Source organism: Sinocyclocheilus rhinocerous, unplaced genomic scaffold, assembly GCF_001515625.1.
Source record: "Sinocyclocheilus rhinocerous isolate Xijiao unplaced genomic scaffold, SAMN03320098_v1.1 scaffold62, whole genome shotgun sequence".
Taxonomy (NCBI): Eukaryota; Metazoa; Chordata; class Actinopteri; order Cypriniformes; family Cyprinidae; genus Sinocyclocheilus; species Sinocyclocheilus rhinocerous.
The window spans coordinates 825,720-848,113 of NW_015656585.1; the positions used below are offsets into that span (position 1 = coordinate 825,720).

At 37.3% G+C, this 22,394-nt stretch overlaps 2 protein-coding genes across 7 annotated transcripts in view; one reads left to right on the forward strand and one right to left on the reverse strand.

The window, feature by feature from the left end:
* Positions 1-1,363, forward strand: part of LOC107720267 (protein FAM189A2) — a 16,961-nt gene extending 15,598 nt beyond the window's left edge. Inside the window, exon 11 of the mRNA XM_016527931.1 lies at positions 833-1,363. Within this exon, the coding sequence (XP_016383417.1) occupies positions 833-1,108 (276 nt within the window). The 3' untranslated portion in view covers positions 1,109-1,363. The remainder of the gene's footprint in view (positions 1-832) is intronic.
* A 5,723-nt stretch (positions 1,364-7,086) lies between these two features.
* Positions 7,087-22,394, reverse strand: part of LOC107720269 (amyloid beta A4 precursor protein-binding family A member 1-like) — a 72,195-nt gene continuing 56,887 nt past the window's right edge. For 4 of the 6 annotated variants that reach the window (XM_016527935.1, XM_016527934.1, XM_016527933.1 and 1 more), the window contains 11 exons: positions 17,290-17,400; positions 15,923-15,962; positions 15,648-15,793; positions 13,325-13,360; positions 12,469-12,555; positions 11,871-12,056; positions 11,040-11,219; positions 10,701-10,913; positions 10,449-10,568; positions 8,656-8,796; positions 7,087-7,660 (listed from right to left, as the gene is read on the reverse strand). In XM_016527935.1, coding sequence (XP_016383421.1) covers positions 7,589-7,660; positions 8,656-8,796; positions 10,449-10,568; positions 10,701-10,913; positions 11,040-11,219; positions 11,871-12,056; positions 12,469-12,555; positions 13,325-13,360; positions 15,648-15,793; positions 15,923-15,962; positions 17,290-17,400 — 1,332 coding nt within the window. In that variant the 3' untranslated portion in view covers positions 7,087-7,588. The remainder of the gene's footprint in view (positions 7,661-8,655; positions 8,797-10,448; positions 10,569-10,700; positions 10,914-11,039; positions 11,220-11,870; positions 12,057-12,468; positions 12,556-13,324; positions 13,361-15,647; positions 15,794-15,922; positions 15,963-17,289; positions 17,401-22,394) is intronic. The other 2 variants (XM_016527936.1, XM_016527937.1) reach the window with 2 other exon arrangements.

Here is a 22,394-nt window from a genome sequence, read left to right on the forward strand (position 1 = left end):
GAATATCTGCACGATCGCAAATGTACAATAAACAACAACTTGCTGAGTACATTTCAGACACAAAATTCCGTTTTGCTCCGTCAGAAAGAAAATAGAACAAACAGCCGAACCGCTGCGTCTCCGAACAACTGTTTTGTTCCTCGGCGTTACACAGACCAGCAAATGATTCAATCAGTCGTTTGCAAAGTTAAATGAATCGGCTTTTTAAACGAATCGGTTGATTCAACGCACTCATTAAGACAGTCACTTGCTGCCACCTACTGGCGGTTGTAGTTTCATATTTTAAAAAGTAGCTTATTTAATTTTTGCAATCATTTAATATTTCTACATTAAAATGTTATATTTAAACTTAACATTATTGCACAATCCATCAATGGATTTTGTTGATAGTGAATTCATTTGATTGTTAATAGCCAGCATGTCTTTTTATTCGATTGAATTTATTGATTAAATAAGAACCTGACATAAGAGGACACAGATATGACAATAACTTTTATAATACTAATAAACCAACATCTCTGGCTTTTTTTTTGCTCAAAGTTATTCAGGGTTTTGATCTCTCAACTGAGAGAACACATCCTGTTTATTATATTATAATGAATATTTAATATTACATTTAAACTTTGACTATAGCCTAGACATGTTGCATATTAATTGTACTATTTATGAACCTCAAAGCATATGTTTGTGTATTTTGTGTTACTCCATAATGATGTTCTATTTGAGGGCATTTGTAGTGTAGGTATAGGGCCCAAACATAACCTCAAGCCCAGGGGCCCCCGCCCCCCTAAGTCCTGCCCTGCTGACAGGTCATTTTCATTCATGTTTGCAGGCCATTACAGTTTCAGAGGTTGCACCAGCGCAGTCCACCCTCCGCAGGCAGACGCAGATGGAGCTGCCGCTGCGCAAGCGTCCGGGCATCCTTCACCTGCGCAGCTGTGGCGACCTCAGCTCCTTCACATGGGCACAGCTGCAGGCCGGGCCGGAGCGCAGGACAGGTTCCCATTCTGGAACTAACTCCAGGATGCGCTCTCGGGCTGGATCCCGTCGCATGGGACAGGAGCGTCCACACAGCCTTATAGGAGTCTTCCGAGAAACTGTCATCTGAGTGACGTCTCAAACTGACTGTTAACCGAGGATATAGACTGTTTCAGGTGAAGGTTATAGTGAACATCACAACATGAAGGAAGCTAAGCTTTGTATAAAGTACAGATGAGTACAGATCACTTCGTTTTTAAAACATCTGTTTTTGTTGTCAGTGCGTGTACTGAATATTATTCATTTTTAACCTTTTCAGTTGGAGCTGTTGGGATTTACTGATGTTTCTTTTTATTTTTTTCACATTATGCATTATGATAAAACACTGGAGAAAAAAAAACTGTTTATTTACCAAATTTCCTTATTTAAAAATGATTTGATTATAGAATTTGACTACATGAAAAATACAATATTAACAATCATTATATTAAGAAAAACATGCTAATGTATGGCTTTATTTATCTTATGTGATGTGGAGAATTACTCAATGCTGATTAAATCAGCATATTGTGAAGAGGATGAATATGACTTTTTTAGTTTTATTTGACCATTCTGAACAAATGTATTATTTCTACCAAGATGTCCTTCAGAGATGTATGGTGCATTATTACTGAATTTGAGGAGGCTCATCTGCATTGTATGGGTGAAACCTAACCAAGATTAAATATGATCTTTAAAGCATCTGTCTGTTGTCTGGGACTTTTATTCAATCAATAGTGACATTTTGACAGTGTAGGATGGACAGTTGTTAACAAAACCTTTAATGAAAAACTACCTTTCAAATACTTGGACTCATTTTTTAAATGAACTTAATATTTTTAATATGAGGCTGCATTGTGAGGCTGCATTAGGTTGAATTAATACATTTTTATTTATCATAGAATTCAATTGTTTTCAACATTGATAATAATAGGTGATGTTTCTAGAGCACCAAATCAGCATATTAGCATGATTTCTGAAGGATCATGTGACACTGACGACTGGAGTAATGACAGCTGAGAATTCAGCTTGGCCATCACTGGAATAAATTACATTTTAAGCTATATTAAAATAGAAAACAGTTATTTTAAATAGTGACAACATTTCACAATTTTTTTTCTGTATTTCTGATCAGAAGAGACTTCTTTCAAATACATCAAATCAAGAGATTAAAGAGACATTCTGGTTGTATCCGCTCTCAGTAGTTTGTTTAATGTTGTAAATACTGTTACAAACATTCCTGCTATGGTAAAGGAATGTGTCTAAATAGTTCAATCACAGAAAAGCTAGCAAATAAATAAACATTGCTGTTTCTTTACAGAAAGTGTGTTTTTACTTTTAGACATTGACAAACATAATTGTAATTACATTCAGAGCAAGTGCATTAAGTACTAATCAAACCCACAGTTTCTTTCCTACTTCAGTACAAACCACATACACCACTGAGGCCTTGTATTCTACAGTCTTGAGGTGGGAATCTGTTGAACCCGTCCTATACTCTGCACATCCTGCGTTACATATGTACATTGATATTTCATTCCTGGTGTCATTTCAATAACACATTAAGCCACTTGTTTTGTTTCTCCAATATTAAATATTTCAATCCATCACTTTTTAAAGCTTGCACATTATTGTGAACCGGATACAGCATGTCCTGTACTGTATAGTGCAGAAGTCTGGGACACTGAAGGTAAATTGAGGTTGAGGGTTGATGCGTTAATCTTACAGCGCAAAAACTTGACTGTCTTAACCAGTTAAGCTGACTAGCAGAGTTTAATCTAGGTCGCTCTTTCGTTTCAGTATAAAAATGTGCAATATCTTTTACAATAAATAGTTCCATGGTGGCAGCGGACCACATACATTATGGCGAAAAATATGGTGTTATTCGACCCGCGGCCATCAATCATGATCTGATGCCCCTTAAAGTAATATTTGGCCCCAAAAATGAAAAAAATGCTGAAAATGTACTCGCCCTCAGGCCATCCAGGATGTGGTTGAGTTTGTTTCTCCATCGGAACAGATTTGGAGAAAATTAGCATTACATCACTTGCTCACCAGTGGATCCTCTGCAGTGAATGGGTGCCGTTAGAATGAGAGTCAAAACAGCTGATAAAAACATCACAATAATATACAGATAATGCACACAACTCCAGTCCATCAAGTAATATCTAACATTAAAGGCTTTGTAAGAAAAAAGTGGAAAAGTGAAGTGTTTGTAAGAAACGTTTTTAACTTCAACCAAGTCCTCTATCCATAATATTGCTTTCTCTGTTGAAAAATAGTCATCTCATCTGAATCAGGAGAGAAATATGCACAGATCAAGCAGTTTACAAGTCAAAACAGTTCTTAACAAATAATAATAGAATTAATGTTAGAGGACAACAGGGGGTGAACTTTTTCACTGCAGGAAGTTTCAAGGTAATAATGATGGATTTGTTGATTACAAACAACTTTTTACTTCACAAGACATTAACTGACGGACTGGAATTCATGTGCATTATCTGTAGATTATTGTGATGTTTTTTATCAGCTTTTTGGACTCTCATTCTGACGGCACCCATTCACTGCAGAGGATCCACTGGTGAGCAAGTGATATAATGATAAATTTCTCTAAATCTGGTCCGACAAAGAAACAAACACATTTACATCTGGGATGGCCTCTGGTTGAGCAAATCTTCAGCAAATTTTCATTTTTGGGTGAACTACTCCTTGAAAACATATATGAAATAGTGGTGTCAAAGACTTTTGCACAATTTACCTTCAATATTGTACACATGGTATATATTCATTGGATATACTGTATATATTATGCTATATGTAAATAAATATAATATAATATATATATGAAAGTGTCTAGCTGGTTTTATTTTATAATGAAGTCATTTGTAATCACACATCACACTCACTACAAGAATAAATAGCAATGCATACAAAAAGACCATGCTTCACATAAAGCAAAAAACAATGAAACATGAGGCCCTTCCTGTGTGTTAATGACTTTTGATTCCATTAGTAACAGAATACCATGATAATGAGGTCAGACTGTAGTTTGGGGGTGAAATACACATTTCAAGCAATAAGAAGTTTTCTTACCATCGGAACGATTACAAGGAGTTTGCTAACGTCTCAAAAAGCCATAATGCCATCAAGTACAGTCATTGCACAGCAGTACGATTCATCACAATATTTCTAGTATTAATACAGATTTAACTCTGTAGTAATGTCAGCATATTGTGATTTAATCTACATTTATCATTCATTTGTTGGCAAAAGATTCCTTTGCAAATGAGTGTGCTCTCAAAAATAAACTCCAAGCAACACTCAAGAACACTTGATGGTAAAATGGGGGAAAGCTGTCAATAATTCATAGCAATAAGCTCCTTGTAAGACATTTTATGCTCATTTGATAGACTGGCTGTTTTTTTCTTTAACAATGGAGATGTGCCAAAGCATGCTGACGGACAAACACCAGTCAGTTCTTGCACAAATAGTACTATAATGTTTGTCTGAGAGTCTCTGGAAACACAGTCGGTTTTGAATCAGTTCATGTTGAGATGCTCTGTACTAAAACAGTATACTGGATTAGTATGCAAATCCAGATCAAATATACCAGACCAAAGCTTTCTGAGTGAATACAGTTCTGTTAAGACACATTCTGTTCTTGAGTGAAAAAGTAGCACACATGAATTAAACATTTAGTTGATAAAAAAAGGCTGTAATGACTCAACTTCATAACGAGGTAAAAAAAAAAGATAAATGAGATCTCAGAATGGAATTCTTCAAATCCATCCTGAAAATGTCAACACAAGATTTATATCACCTTAAAAGTTTCTTCACACAATGTTTTTCAAGTATAAATGTTCAAAAGAAAATGCTACCAATATAAGCATATTTAATTTGCAATATTATTTCATATACAGATGCTTAGTTCAGACAAAAAGGAAGGTTTTCTGTGCATAAAAATAAGGAATGCAGTCATTTACAACAAATAAAAATATTGCACATCAATGTCAAAAAAATTAAACACAACAAAATGGTTAATTTTTAGAATGCTTTCTTCCGACTACCCGACTAATACAACCCCAATTCCAGAAAAGTTGGGTCGTTTTGTAAAATGCAACAAAATCAAGAATCTGTGATTTGTTAATTCTCTTGAACTTTTATTTAATTGACAAAAGTACAAAGAAAAGATTTTCAAAGTTTTCACTGACCAACGTAAATGTATTTTGTAAATATGAACAAATTTTGATTTTGATGCTGAATGTGCATGGCCTTTGAGCCCTCAGATGGCATTGTATAAGAAACCGTCATGCTGCGGTGTTAAATATAGCCACATGGGCTCAGGAGTACTTCAGAAAACTGCTGTCACTTAACACAGTCTGCTGCTGCATCAAGAAATGCAACTTGAATCTCTGTTACTCTTCTATGCAGCGATGCTGTCGGGTTCTCTGGGCCAGAGCTCATCTCAAATAGTCAAAAAGACGGTGGAAATGTGTGCAGTGCTCAGATGAGTCCACATTTCAACTTGTTTCCGGGAAAAATGGATTTCGGGTTCTCAGTCCCAAAGACCAAAGGGACAATCCAGACTTTCATCAGCGACAGAAGCAAAATGAATTTTTTTCTTTGTACTTTAGTAAATTAAATAAAGGTTAAAGAGCATGAACAGATAACATATTCTTGATTTTATGGCATTTCACAAAACGTCCCAACTTTTCTGGAATTGGGGTTGTATATGTGTGTATTTCAAGAGGTTCATTTGTTAAGTCCAAAACGTCTCCAACAGAGTCCCATTCAAAAAATGTCAATTATTCTCAGATCTCCAAATGCACCCCCATATATCTCCAAAACACGTTCTTTTTTTAAATTACATTTTTTTTTATATATGGCATCATTCTGTAAGGCATTTCATCCACAATTTCTATGTGCTCTACCATACATACAGTATACTCCTAGATATACTAGACATGAATTATCCCACTGAATTATCCACCACAGATGACCACACTTTAATGACGTCATTTTAATAGGAACTGTTTAAGAAAACCTTTTTTTTTTTAAAAGGACTCAATGGTTCGGTCCCTTTCTCACCAAACAGGATGTAGAATTGCAATTTAAATTTGAATTTAAGCAAGTAGAATTAAAATGTAATGTGTTTTTTTATGTTTCAGTATAAATTACCTATAAATATGATCATACACACACCATTTGGGCTATTTTCAGAAACATTAAATAATATTAATAATGCCACCCATAGAAAATGTTATATATTTCACCAATTAAATAACACTTAATTTCCCAGAATACTCCAATTTACTCACTATTTTTTCAGTAAAAAATATGATGACAATACTAAAAAGCTGTCAATTGTACTTTTTTTGTTTTGTATGGAAAAATTTTTAATCTGTTTTGGTGGCCGTGTTAATTGCTATACTTAGTTTAAAGGTGCTGTAGGATTGACACCGAGTGGTTGAACTAGGTATTGCAGTCCAAATTCAAAATATTGGAGAGGGTTTTTTTTCACCCGGCCCCTCCTCTTCAGACTCGACGCACACGCAGGTTGCCAGATTGACGACACCAACAGGAACGAGTGCACTTGACGATGAATGAAATGAAATACGCTCTGTTTTATGCCAACTGGCAACCCGGGGTGCCGAAATACAATTGGATAAACTGGGTTTCACAAACCAAAACAGAGACCGACATTCCTGCCCGGAACGCACATTTTCAAAGGAGAATAACTGACTGTATTTCAGATAAACAAGTATGTTAACTTAGCATGTTTCTTAAATATCTGCAAACATATTATGGTATTTTTATGCTTTAGTAGAGTCAAAAACTTACATATAGCACCTTTAAATAAAAATCTAATCAGTTGAGAAAACACATTTAACATATCAGGAAATATATAGGCCTAATTAGTCAAAATGAATGACGTAATTATTCATTGTAATAATAACTAATGAATGTCTTTGAATTGCAATTAAGCAAATTAATTTTCCTTTCATTCCAATTTAAAATTCCAATTCAACATCCTGTGGGTTTTGACCAATTAAATGAATTTTTCAAAATTTTGCCATTTTTCACCATATTCCTCAGACTAACAGCTGCCCTTAAAATTAAAGTTGACTCTAAAACACTTGATGGTTGCCAAGCTTGAATAAATAACATCATAAAAGTATGGTAAGGCAAACTCCTTTTTCATTTTGTACACCTAACGATCACACAGGTGTAGTTTTTGTTACCCAGGTCTATCGTTTCAACTATTTTGAAGGACACCACTTTCTGCGATGGGGCTCTTTGAAATATTTCTCACTCTCTCGCTGCATCCTTTCACGAGGCGGGCTGAGTGCACACAGAGAGAGGAATTACACAGCACAGCATACTCACTCACAGCAACAGAAAAGAAGAGATGAAGAGCTCAGGGGAGGCAGTGAAAAGAAACCGAAGCATCATGGAAAGCCATGTCGATTCAGTCACACAGTCACCAGTCCACAGGGCTGACAGTTTCACATCAAGATTAAGGTTATATCTGGTGACAGCAGGGCAGGAGGCTTGAGAAAGCGTCGTAGCTTCAGATGTAAACTGGTTGCTCCTGGGCTGTTAACAAGCGGTACATGGCAGCCGGCATAGTCTTCATGTGAATCTGTTCGGCAAAACGAGATCGGCAAGTTCAGTTACACACAAGTGATACCAAAAAGCACTCGAGCCAAACTTGTATCTCTGAATTATATAACGAAATTTAAATCTAAGTGGCGTTTATTTTAAGGAGAGAACACGTAGATGTTTCAAATAAAAGTTATAGGAATATTCTGGGTTTAATTCAAGTTGAGCTCAAGCATTTGTGGTATAATGTTGATTTCCAAAAAATATACACATTTCATAGGCGAGGCACTTACAATGCAAGTGAATGGGATCGATTTTTGGAATATTTAAAAGCAGAAATGCGAAGCTTATTATTTAGTAAAATCACTTATACGATTTATTCTGTTTAAACGTATTATTTGAGCTGTAAAGCAGTTCTGGTCATTTTTATAGTTCTTTTAGGTGTTGTGTTGTAATGGCAATGAAGTTTTAACTTCAAACAGAAAAGGAAGGTTAATAAGGGATTTTTTCACACTAAAACCATGTTATGTCACATATTGTTTACATCTTGTGGTTATCATATTGAAATAGTGAGTATTTTTATGGATCGGCCTAATTTACTTCAACTGTAAGTTCCTCACTGTAAAAAGCAGGGACAGGTGGAAAAAATGCCAAATTAAGCAACATTTTGCCACAAATTGCATGGATTGTGCTTAAATACTAGTGCACTTAAGTACTAGGAACATTCCCTTAAAGCAAAGTATTTAGACAGGTTCAATTTGGACATGTTTGTGGATCACTTTCAAAGTTAGTGATAAACTACATATGTGTGAACTTCACACAGAACTCAGATCGACACTGGTTGATTTACAGTCATTGCAAAAATAACCTTTGGGAGCCACTCTTGATAGACTGTGATCTCCATGAAACAGAGCTAAACAGGGCCCCAAGTTTCCATAGTTTCCTGATCATAATTGAAATGAATGGGTTCATTACCTCATTGGAGAAATAGTGATGTGAAAAATATTATGTTATTAGGCAGGTGTTCAGACGTACCTCACCAACTGCATTTGACAGAATGTGTACAATCTTCTCATGAGGGGTGGCCACAACACTCTGGCTATTGATTTCAATGATCCGGTGGCCGACACGCACCCCACCGCGCTCCGCTATCCCTCCTCTCATCAGACTGCAAATCTGGAGGATGCAAAATAAAGTTGTATTAGAATTAGAATTAGAACTCTTGTATATTTGATATTATATGTATATTATTATATATAAATATAATATATAATTTATAATTGTATATAAAAATAACTAAATATTTGGAATTAGTTTAAATTTTTTAATTTTAATAAATGTTGATAAAATATGTCTATAGCTTTTATTAATTTAATTTTAAATTGAGTTATTTTAGTACATTAAGTTAAACTACATGAAAATGAGAAATGTTGCTTTGGCAACTAGATTCATTAAAATAAGTTTATTATATTCTATTTTATTATAGTTAACTATAACATAGTTATAGTTTTTTAGGGTTTTAGTTCATTCAAAGTCAAGTTACTATTGAAAAAAACATTACTAAATACAAACTATTATACCATTAAAGTATTCAATTTCTGGTCAACAACAATAATTATTTTGACGTTAAAGTCTGATAAATAGCTGATTTTAAAAATCTCGATTTTGTCTACATAAATTAAAAATACACAAAAAATAAAATTTTATCATTTTAAATGCTACAAGTGATTTTAGACATCATAACAATATAAGGTACAGTATAAAAATTGACATTCATTTTGAGATTTGCTAACAAATTATATCTAATAATGTTATTATTTTTAAAGATGAACTTTAAATGAAGCAAATACTATAATAAAAAACCCTAGCCATCCTCTCAATTCATGTTTTATCCTTCTCTCTGCAGGCCGTAGATACAAACAGGTATCCCACAAATAAGCACGCTTCGGAAAAAGCTTTGTACCCTCGGCCATTAGAGTGTTACATTCACAGAAACTGTGGAGTGTGTAATTTAAAATCCATATTGTTTTGTTGCTGCTACTGCCTCTGGGTAATATACGTGTAAGAGTGCTGCTGTATATTTGGTGCAGGATGTGTGTATTATGTGCACGGTTTTTGTTTCTGGTGTAAATGTGTGTACATTTGTATTTGGTGGAAAATAAGTCTGTATTATGTGTACTACAGCTCCGGGTACAGTCTGTGAAAACAAATGTCCTCTTCCTGAGGACAATAAAGAATGAATCTGAGGCCCTGTCCACACGAACGCGGTTATTTTTAAAACAGCAGCTTTTTCTACGCGGTTTAGCCGTTCGTCCACACACGCACCAGGTCACTGAAACCGAACATTTTTGAAAACGCCTGCCAGGGTGAAGATTTTCAAAAACTCCGGTTGCAGTGTTATAGTGTAGAGAGCGAAACCAGAGTTTTTAGCTTGTGACGTCGGTGCATGCGCTGTTATCTCCGCCTACTGGAAGCTTTTTCAGGCTTCTGATTGGCCAACATGGCTTTACGGTTGAGATTATATCGCCACCTGTTGGTTAGGCATGCTCTTTAGGCATGTGCTTCACAGCATGCGTTTGCGTTTTCATGTGGATGGAGATTTTTTTTTAAGACGGAAGAAGGAAAAACTCTTTTTAAAAATACACGTGTACATGTGGACATGGCCTGAATCTGAATCTGAATTTTAGAGTAGGTAAAGGTAATATAAAATACAGGATATGAGTATGCACAATTAAATATAAATACAAATATACAATAATAGTCAATGCCGATAGATTAACCAATCTATCTAATGTGAAATGTAAAAAAGATTTTTTCAAAATACCCACAATGCCATTCTGCACACTAAATCCCAGCTGATATCTCAGGTCTGGTCTTCTGATGAGGACAGTGGTCACAGGTGGGCATCTCACAATGTTAAGCTTTATTCTGGACTGGTTCTTCAGTCCCTAGAAGATGGGAGCATTGTTTTATGCAATAAATTAAATGTAAAACAATTGGTTACAAATAACTTCAGAATTCAGAGTTAAATGAATTAACATTATTGTACTTCAGTCCACTTGATTTTGGACCCGCTGTACCTTGATAATACTCTGACAGGTGGAGAGGGGTAACCCCACCAGGCTGGTGCCATTGATAGACATAATCTGGTCCCCGATGTTCAGTCTGCCGGACTTCTCGGCCGGGCCGCCGTGCATCATGTTTGCTATAATAACCGTGGGCAGGATGGAGCCCCAGCCCGACTCCACGATCACCACCCCAAGAATCTCGCCCTTCTGCTTCTCTATGTAAACCTGTAGTGTACACACACACACACACCACTTTTCTCACTGCTAAAACATGATTACTGATAATTCTGACATTATCGAGGCAAATTCTCAAAATTTCACAGTAATCTTCTGTTTCCACCAGGCACTTACATCTTTGCAGTTCTCTGACTTGGAAAAGTGAATGAGGTCATCGTTGTACATGTCCTGTGTGTTAAGGAGGTCGCTGTACTCTTTCTGGCTCAGATCCTCTGGGTTGATGCCATTGGCACGCAGGAACTCTTGGTATGCCACACTGAAAGCCTGGCCGATGGACTGAGCTATGAGCTGAGCCTGAGCACAAAGAGAAAAACTAACATTATGTCCCATAACTAACATATTTCATTGCCCATTGCATGCTTACAATTTGATTTATCTAACCATTTTTAGAAGAAAACACTGTTTTTTAAAAAGATAACAGCTACACACGAGGGTCAAAAGACGACAAGGGTGGCGTTCCTCGGGACAGCCGCATACATGCCGTTTTTGCCCTCATGTCACTGTTGTATGCTGTGCTGTGACATACGCTGTGACATATACAGGCTCTTTAAATTCAAACAGCCTCTGCAGCTGAACAGAGAAAAGGTCACTTTCCATCTACTGATTCAACCCACGCAGCAATTAGAGGTCACCACAATGCCCAGTAACTGCAATATTGAACATGCTGGGAAACAATGCGAGGAGACTAAGAAAAATTAGGCCAATATGGAGGATTAAATGTGGAAAAAGTATAAAGGGCTTTGTGTTGTGGTTGAACTCCCCTTTACCGTGGTCAAAGCACTGTAATGAATGGCCTAGACTGGCTTATTGCTTTCATAAACTGCAACAACAGCAGTATGGCAAAGTGTGTAAATCTGTTAGATCATTTTACAATGCTGAAGCAATAAATTGAAACTGTCGCTCTGACAGCCTCCTTTAGCAGGAGCTTGATGAGGTCACACTCACATCTTCAGACTCAAACACGTGACAGATCATCTTGTATTGGCGCTTCTCGTCCTGAGCTGGGTCAGGGGCTTCCATGTTCTCCTGAGAGTCGGAGCGAGGCATTCTCCTTCTGGCCATCAACACCACAATGTTCCCAATATCAGCGATGTAGGAGATGGTCCTTAAAGGGTGGTCCATCATGGTCTCCTGCGAATCAGAAGAAGATTGTAACGGTCAGAAAAACTCTCCATGCTCAATCCATTTCTACACTACAATTTTTTTTTTTAAATGTGTAAATTGTTTTTCAGTAAAAAAAAAAAAAACATCCAAAATTAAAACTGCATAGTTGTTTTCAGAAAAATTATTAAATCACAGCGAGTCATGTATTACTGATATAATGATAAATGATTTAGTTTATTTTTTTTAAACTGAACCTAACAAAATTTTGCCATTTGTTTAGTACTACAGTACTGTTTACAAAAGATGTTTTTGAAAGAAGTCTCTTATGTTCACAAAGGCTGCATATATTTGATCAAAAGTACAGTAAAAACAGTAATATTGTAAAATATTATTACAATTTAAATGTTTTTAAAAATTACGTTTATAGGTGATGAAGTACCTGCGAGTCTGCATTGAGCACTTTGATTCTCTGAGTGGAGATGAAGAGGTCCACCTCCGTCATGGGCTGAGCTTCACCTTCTGGAGCCTGAAGATAGAAAACCACACAATATCAGTCACCGAGAGAGAGACAGTAACAGAATGAAAGAAAGACAGAAAGAGAGAGAGAGAGCTGACAAGGCCCAGAGATGCCATGAAGGAGCGAGCAAGCAACTTTACATCTGGCATCGTCAACATTTGGCCAGATATTCAGATTCTTTTACACTCTCTCCTTCATTGTGTAACTCTGATAACCTGCGTTTGTCGTTTAAAGCCAGCTAGTATTGCAAGTTGGCATGGGGTTAGTTTGGTTAGTTTTGTTCTTCATTTGAAGAGTTTCAGTTTTAAGTGAGAGAGAGAAAGTGAGAGAGTTTTCCACCAAGTGCAGGACAGGCCGAATAAAAAAGATCAAGAGAAGAGTAAAACATGCTGTGCCAGATAAACACCTTGAAAAACAGTCACAAACACAGCACAGTACAGTACCTCAGATAGAAAAAATATACAATACAAAGAAGATGAAAGTAAAGATCACTTGCATTTTCTGTATCCAGCAAACTAGACTTTCCTGACGTTAACTTATTCCACGACTTCCCCATGTAAGATCTGGTGGTAAAACTGAGGTAATGTTTGGTGTGGAATGAACAATGGCTAACAGACTGTGCGGACAGACACACAAATACATGACTCATTGCTGGATTCAGAAAAATGGCAGAGCGACAGGAAATATGAAAACGTTGAAGTGCTGAAACCAGGCAAAAAGAGAAGACGAAGAACAAAAATAAAAACAAAAACACCAAACCCATGAGCAATTACTGCACCTTCTTCCTGTTTTTGGCTAATTTCTGGGCCGTCTGCTTAGCATGGAACAAACAGAGACAGGAACATTGTTAGATAAAGCAGAGCTCAGCAAGACCGATCACATTTGGGGAATCTTTCTGCTCAATAAGCTGCATCTGAAAAGTGACTTCTGGGAAATTTATTGGTGTGGGGTGACTAGAATGGATCCGGATGACACCAAGCCAAGCTTACTAGACACCACCCTGCTACAATATGTTGCCATTGGTTTCATGTCATGGTAATTTGCGCCATCATCCACCAGGTGGCCCATTTGTACTTTGAATATCATGCCAACTATTGGTTTTATATTACAGAACGTCCTGTTCATTAAACATCAGCTATACAAAGCATAGATGAGCTCTGCTGAAAATTAGATTAAGGACAAGTTCAAACTTGCCAGCAGGCTGTGATAATGCATCAAACTGGCCATCTAAGGAAGATCTACGTCATGGCAGCTGAGGCAGGGTGTATTGATTCAGACATCTCTCCAAATGCATGCAATTTACACTTGCCTTATATACTGCATTGAAGCTGACAGTCTACTAAAAACACCCTCACTCAATTTGAGCTGTGTATGGGACAAGGTACGGAGTCTCACACATGCAGATGAGTTGTGACCCAATTAAACAAGGAATGCATAACCTATGATCATCTTTAATTGAGATAACACACAGAGAATAAAATATGGTGGTACTTGTATAACCCATACGCATTTACTGAACAATTCTAAGAGAGAGCTTTCTCCATTATAAGATTATAAATAAGGTAAAGCTGTTGGTAAAGACCTCATGCTATTTGTCATTCCTTGCTCACAAGATGCTCACAAGATCACTAATGCATTTTTTAGGTTATGTTATTTAAAATGTGAGAACGTCCCAGACTCTGCCTTTTATGCAAACCCATTAAATCAGACAGTCTACAACAAAACAGTACTGTATATTGACTGTTATTCCATAAATATTACACAAGTGTGAAGGTTTCACATCACTATTTGACCAAAATTCATTTGAGGAACCCTTTAAATAACTGCTAAGAAGATTGTTTCATCTAATATTTTGTAGAGCAAAACATAGGGATGCTATATTATTTATTCATTTCTATAAATCAATTTTGGATATATACTGTGTAAGTTGATATTGGATATTAAATTGTGCAGCTCATTTCCTCTATTTTACATTTAGATTACCATCATAAAGTTAACCTTTATAAACACTAATAATTTAATAACACTGTTAAATGCAATCCTTAGCAAATATCAAAATTATTATCTGGTTTTCATACTGTATAATACAACATTTGGGGCCTAAATTTACTTGTAGTATTTAAAATGATTACGTTTTCAGTGTTTCATTTGTATTATAGAGAAAATAGTACATATAAAATGTAAAAAAAATGATCAGCTTATAATAATCAGCTTGAATCTTAATACAGTATGCAATGCTACTATCCTCATTATACTGCTTTACTAGTATTACTAGCTTATCTCGTAAGGCTACCTTGGTCAGTTTGATGGTGAAAAAGAAAAATGCTGGTCCAGTGCTGACCAATATGTACAAGCATTGAAATCCAAGCTGATCTTTTCAGCAAAGCTAATAAAACTGAAGAACCTGATCCCAGTTTCCATTCAGTGACCTCAAAACTAAAATAATTCGCTATCAACCATTCCGATATTGTTGTGTGCCACAGAGCGATCTGTAACTGTATTTTAACACAAAATGTACATACAAAGGGACATGCTGAAGGAACACTAAATGGCACAGGTGCTGGGCTCACTGCATTTTTTAAGGTGGAGGTAAAAAATGCTGAGTAATGCAGCTGACAGGGCGAATGGCTGATTTATGCTGCAGAAGGATGAAGAGGAGGGAAGTGGTAAATGTCTCTGGTCCTTTAGGAACAAGAATCATGGGATAGGTCCCTGCATTTGACTACAGAATCACTTCATTACTGCAAGAGGACCACACACACTCTTAGTTTTACGATCATCTCTCTTCATCTGCTGTGAGCTCACATTTCAATTTGAACAACAAAATAAGAGTGCAAAACACAACTTCATCATGTTGTATACGAGGAATAAAATCCTTGCGCAATAAATACACACTCCGTATAGTGCACAGCTCTGCATTTCTTATGAAATCCCATTCTTTTGTCCTAAAACTGTCACTTTTGGTTTCTTGGAACATTTATGCTGCTCCTGAAGCAAGTATTGCTTAGGAAATTTCTTGAGGTAGAGTCATAGAAGCTCAGGTTTACTTCTTACAATGAAGTTTACAACAGCGGAGTAAAGACAGAACCATTTCACCTCACCTTAATGCGACTCACAGCCTCCTGAGCCTGCATCATGCGCACGTTTTTGGAGGGTGTCTTGTCTGAGAGTAGCTGGGTGGATCCCAGGTAGTTAGCAGCAAAGATAATACCGTCAATGAGGTCCTCTGGGTCACATGGGCCTGGTACTAACAGAGAGGAGAGGAAGATTTCAAAACATGCCTAGGATGTGCTAGCAGGATTCATTTCAGTAGCTGAGAACCTGGACGGGAATAGGTAATGCAACAATAAAAGGAAATTACTGGAGATCTTCTTACCTTCTACATATGTCGGGAATGAAGCAAGACTTCTCCTTGACTGCACATACAAGAGCAGGCACACAAATGGCTCAATACAACATTCTTCAAGGCAAGCTGTTATTTTTAGGTATGACACTTCATAATGCACTGAACTGGTACTATTTGCATAAATATAATATAATAAATATAATATAATAAATCCCAAGAAGCCCTGGTTTAGAGTGATTTTAAAAGGGGCATTATAGGCACAGCAAAGCATGTATAAATATATTTTACTTTATAATATTATATTATATTATATTTTAGATGGTAATAATATAATATAATATAATATAACATAATCAATAAGTCCCAAGAAGCCATGTTTTACAGTGATTTTAGAACTGCCAAGGGGCATTATAAATATATATAAAACAAAAGCATAGTATACAGAGAAGTATTAATTATACATATATACAGTATAATACTTCTCTGCATACTATACTTTTGTTAATGAATTTCTCAGAGATCATACATGCCACTTCTTGGGCTTTTTAAAGATAATGATTGAGGGTTTGGCTAATTTTTTTTTTTTTAAATATCCAATCCTCTACATTGCTAGTAAATCACTCGCATATGCGACTAAATCTTCACTCTGGCGACTAAATGATGTCTAATATTATCCAATTGCTAATAAATTCTCAGATTTTACTCGCCAGTGTGTGAGTTGGAGGCTAAGTATAAGTTTAGCTCAGATATATTTTCACTCGCCGAACACTCTCTGACTGAGCGCTTCAGAGTTTCACTCTCCGCTAAGCGATCTGTGCTGTTTTTCAGTTAAAGTGAATGGATGTGCAACGCACAACGTACCGTAAAATCTAGTGTGAAGGCGCACAACTCGCCGTCGCTTTGTTTCACACACACGTGTGTGTGTGTGTGTATATATGTATGTGTGTGTGTGTGTATGTGTGTATATATGTATATGTGTATGTATATATTTATCAGTCTGGCGAGTAAACAAAAAAATGTACTAGCCAATGGCGATTCAATTGCCAAGGTGTTCGTAGAGGGCTGATATCTCTTTTTTTAAAATGTAATTACATTTCGAGATCCTGTATTTTTGCTTTGCTATTTTATACACACACACACACACACACACACACACACACACAAAATAGCAAAACTTTAATTGTTTTAAACTAATAGTGCTCCAATTAATCTATTTTAACAGCATCTTGGATAATTTATAATTATAATAACTGAAGACTGAATCAAGACTCTAATGCTGTGGCCTGTAATATGTGTCTAATTAAGTTCCTAGAGCACCTACTGGATATTATTACCAAGAATAATTAAGAATCATCCAATTTCTGCACATTTTTAGAGGTTTATTCATGGCCTCCTACCTCTTTACTGGCTGGAGACGGAGACTCAAAGCTGTCACTCCCCTCGTGTGACGGCAGGTGATGGCTGGAAGACTCCGCCCCCTGTGGGGAGGTGGAGCCTGAGCCTGGTGACTGGACAAAAGAGACATATTCATTAATATTACATGCTTTACTGTCTATTATTTTGGACAACTGATTGAAGAAATACAAAAGCTACTTTTACTCATGTGACATTTGGAGTACCATTAGGTCAATTAAAGTCTTGAAGGTTTTTGAATAAATAAAACAAAAAGTACAATTTAATACAATTTTAAAAACAAAGCAATGAGGTTGATTAAAAAGATTGAAATAAAATGAAAAGACATGCATAAATGTGACACAATTTTAAACTGCCAAGTTTCAGCCAGAAGTATGTTTAATGACTGCTGCTAGCAAAAGTTTCAGACAGCAAGGTCAAGGGGGGAAAAAAGTACAAAAGAAAGTACATAAGAGATCTGTGTTCTTGTATTGCCGTCTCAAAACTACACCTCATCTCTCTGAACAGGACAAAATGTGAAATACTAGGGAACAAATGAGTCATACCCTCAACCAGAGCGCATTAGGATAAAATATTAAAAGATTTTCTGTTCATTGTTTGTAAGAACGTATAAATACTGCACAGTCCCACAATGGATTATCATTCAAATGAACATTTCTGAAATACTGAAACATTGAAAGATAAAACCAGAGCACATTTACACAATTAACTCCTCACCTCATCACCGTGGCGGCGATCTACCTGATATATCCAAAAATTTTCCATATCAATAAGCGCTTCCAAGGGCTGGAGTGAAAAATGTTTTTCCACAGGATACACTCAAATCAAATGCTACAGCAGATGTTGCTCTTTGGACCCGAGTACGAGAGAGAAGAACATAAGAGCCTCTTTCTCTCTCATCAAACTCACGTTGATAAGTTCACAATGGCTCCAGACAACAGAGGTGAACACAGCTCCTGTTACAGCCCTGTAGGAAAACTGTTCCTGGAACAGATTTGCTCAAGAGTGAATTGGGTCAGAGACTACTACACTATGCAACATCATTGCTATCCTGTGGAAAAACTTCAATTTATCAACTTCAAAGTATCTGTTTACAGGTGTAATAAGCAGCACTAATATTGATCTTAGTTGATACTATTATAAGTCACTATTAGTGAATTACTCGTAGTAAATTACGTTTGACTATGTACTTGAATTCATCACACCCTGAAATTGACATTACCCATAGAGTGAGCTTGTGCAAAAAATGTATGATACTTAAAATAAATAAATAAATATCAAACATGTTAAGCATTAATGCAGGGCAGGGGAAGAAGGCGTTTTTTCTTCTCTGGTGTTATATGAGCCTTGCTGAATTATTTACAGGCCGTCTCTTTCTGTGTCTCTTGACTGCACTAAATAAATCATATTGTGGAGGGGAAAAATAACAGGCTTCTGATGAAATGTCAAATTCTGAGAACAACAGAGAATGGAAGCGGGCAGGACACCAGCAAGTTCAGAGCAACTTTAATAGGTATTCTGCGATATCTGGAAGATGCTTGACTGTTTAACACTCACTGAAAATCTCCAGGAAATTGTTTACAATGATCAGAAGGAGAAGTTGAGAAAAGGGAATAAAACAGAGGAAATGTTATATGATATGAAATTAATGAGAAACATTTAGGATGCTGCTTTATTTCTGGGTCATGCATCAAACGTGAGTATTTTAAAAATAGTTAGTTAACTTTTGAAGATGCTTTTTGAATCATCAAAACATGCTGGAGAACATGATCATCAGGTTGTTATCCTCTGACTGGATGGATTCAGAGTCTGAAGCTACAAAATTGGAGTCTGTGGCCATCATACACTTTGCGATTTTTTGTGAAATCTGTCAACTCCAGCCTTTAGTTGCAAAAGCAACAGTTCTAAATTTAAGTTATACAATTACTAAAACTAAAACTGAAATAAACAAAAAATAAACTAAAGCTAAAGCTTTGTAGTACTAAGTACTACAAACACTATAGGAAACGCAATCTCCACAGTGACCTGAATACAAATATGTTGTGGTATATGAGTGCAAAAATAATAAGCTACACATAAACCCTGAAAATATATAATCAGCACAATCATTTACAAATTCAGCATAATTGCAGTGGGTGGTGGCTGGTGTCTTCTTTAAACTCCCACTGGGAGTTTTCAATTAAGTGCAATTCTTTACTTTTTCTTTGAACGCACAAGGAAATGTTCACTCTCATCAGAGTGCCAAAAGCCCTCGATCCCAAAGAACTGCTTCCAAATAAGGCCTTGTGCTCATGAATACTGCTCAGACAAACAATGGTGATTAATTAACACTGTCGAAATAGGCAACAGAGAAGCTGGGCTTTGCGTAGTTTGTTTAGTGAGACAGAGTATGTTTATTTCTGTAATGTGTTGGTAATAGACAATGTGACTGATTCAACTGTGATTGAGTAAAATTAGGCAACACCGAATCTATTAATTACGTAAATGAAAAAAAAGAGAAAAGATAACAAAAATCTCAAGCACACATCATGAGATGATACCATTAAGTTAATACCAGCCATAGGCACCCTTGAATGACATCTACTCATTATGTTAATAAAATGGGTAATACTTATCACAGCTAATGGGAAGAAAAAAAGGAGGGATGATATAAAGAGCAAGAGAGAGAGCCAAGTAAATCAAGTAAAGACATGGTAATTTTGCTGCCTTACTTATACAGAGAGTTCATCTTTCTCTCTCTGCTCTGTTCAGACAACGTCTGTTGTGGCTGAGGAGCAGGACAGCTTCATTTGCACACGCTGGTCATGTGTAGCACTCACAGAATACAGATGAGCCCTCCAGGCCACGGAAAAGGAGATCCGTTCTATGAGTGCGAGCAGTCTTCATTTTCTAGCGACATGCAATTTGTCCGGTGCCGTGGCAGGCACCACTCATGAGACAGAGACTAGTGTGTGTCACCGTCCTCTCCAGAAAAGAAGAGTGAAAGAGCGATGAAGTCACGACCAGAGGAATGATGCGATTCACACTGCAGGGCTGTTTCAGACAAGCAGAACAACAATGCAATTGTACACGATTGTACACTTTTTTCTATTCCTTGCTTCATGTGCAGATATAAACTTTTAAATAAGCTGTTTGTAGGCTGATTGTAGACGTTTGTAGGCTGGTTTCCCTGAAAATTGTGAACACTTTGGCTCTATGGTGCTTTTAAAACATTGCTATGTTTGCTGGAGCAAATAGACTGAGCAGCATAGTCTCATCCAGCGGTGTATCACCCTTCACTATTGACTGCAGACAGGGAAAAATATCCATTTAATAATTTTAAGAAGGCTTTTAAAATTGATCAGGCACTGGTAAATTATAAATAAACTGGCAAACAAACAACTACTAATAAAGTACTATTATATAGTGCTGGGCAATATACTGGTTCAAACGGTAAACCGGTTTGAATTACGTACACAGTAAGAATTTTAAAAAACTGCATAATGATACAAGTGGATAAGCAATGTACACAACCATGTGAATGGACATGAGATCCCTGTTAACTGCATACACTTCTGACTAATGGTTAGAGAACTATTAATAACACACAACTAATTCTTTGATTGGGCAAATAAACCAACTGTAAACAGCCGTTAACAGAAGCTAGTGATGCTGAAGACGAACGCAAATAGGAGAAAATACTGTAGCAGGCAAAGCAAGGTCACTGGCCACAATGCACGAAATATTGGAAGAACGAAGAAAATCCTAAATACTAAATTGGGAGTGGGGGGTTTATATGATCTCTTAAGGAAACTGACTGACCTCAGAAAATGTTTAGATGGTATTTTCTTTTTATCTTACCTCCATTTATACTTTATGCGTATTAATGTAGTATTTAAAAGCGCAGCTCTGCTTTGTTTACAGCAGTAACCAAGGAAATGTCTCCAGGTTACACATGTAACCATGGTAACCTGAAGGGAACGAGACGCTGCGTCGAAACGCTATGGGAACGCCTTCAGCGTGACCACGCTCTGAATCACATGTGTAATCAGTCCAATGGATGGGCGAGACGTCACGGGCGGGGTGACGTAACGACCAGGAAGCTTAAAAGCACGTACTGGCGTCAGCTTCTAGGAATGAAGCAAGTGCTCGCAGGGATGCCGGAAGTATGGCACTGAGACGCAGCGTCTCGTTCCCTTCGGGGAACCATGATTACATGCGTAACCTGGAGACGTTTTCTTCTGGGGCCTGAAATGAGGGATTTCTGTTGATAACAATAATTAAACAATATATTGCTGAATGTGTTTTTGTGTTGGTACATTGGATGATATTTACGCCTGTCATGGATAAATAAATATGAAACTAAATCCACCAGTATGTGGCAGCAAGTCCCTGTTTTAATAAATAATAAAGGGAACCATGGTTACATGCGTAACCTGGAGACGTTCCCCTTCAGGAACCCGTGCTGTGTCGAAACGCTATGGGAACGAGAATGCCCACGCCGCCAGACTTACAAGTCCCTGCCTAGTGTGGAAGAGCACAGCTTAAGCGAGAGAACGGAGCCAGGAGTGGCACAGAATGCAGGTAGGCACCTGACAAAGTAGGCGGGGACATCCCACCCAAAGGCCAACTTCAGAAGGAGTGAGTCTTGACCCCCAACGGAGAGGGGAGATCAGAGGACTCGAGGCTATGGAATAGCATCCTGATCCACCATTTAGCATAAGCTTCTCTGACCGGAGGCCTCAGCCTGAGTGCACCACAGTGGAAACGTAAAACAAGGGGGTGTCTGCCCACTGACTGGCCACCAATAGGGGCACGGTAGGCCGCAATGGCCGCCACATAGACCTTTAGGGTGGAGTGGGTCAACCCTGCGGAGAGACGGGCCTGCAGGAACTCCAGAACTGTACCAACTGGGCAGTTGACTGGGTCAAGCTGGCGGTCTCCGCACCAATAATTGAAAAGCTTCCACTTTAAGGTGTACAGTTTCCTCGTTGAGGGAGCTCTGGATTGGAGGATGGTCTCCACAACCTCGGTTGAGAGACCAGAAGCTACGAGTTGTGCCCCCTCAGGGGCCACACCCATAACTTCCACAGCTCCGGGCGGGGGGGGA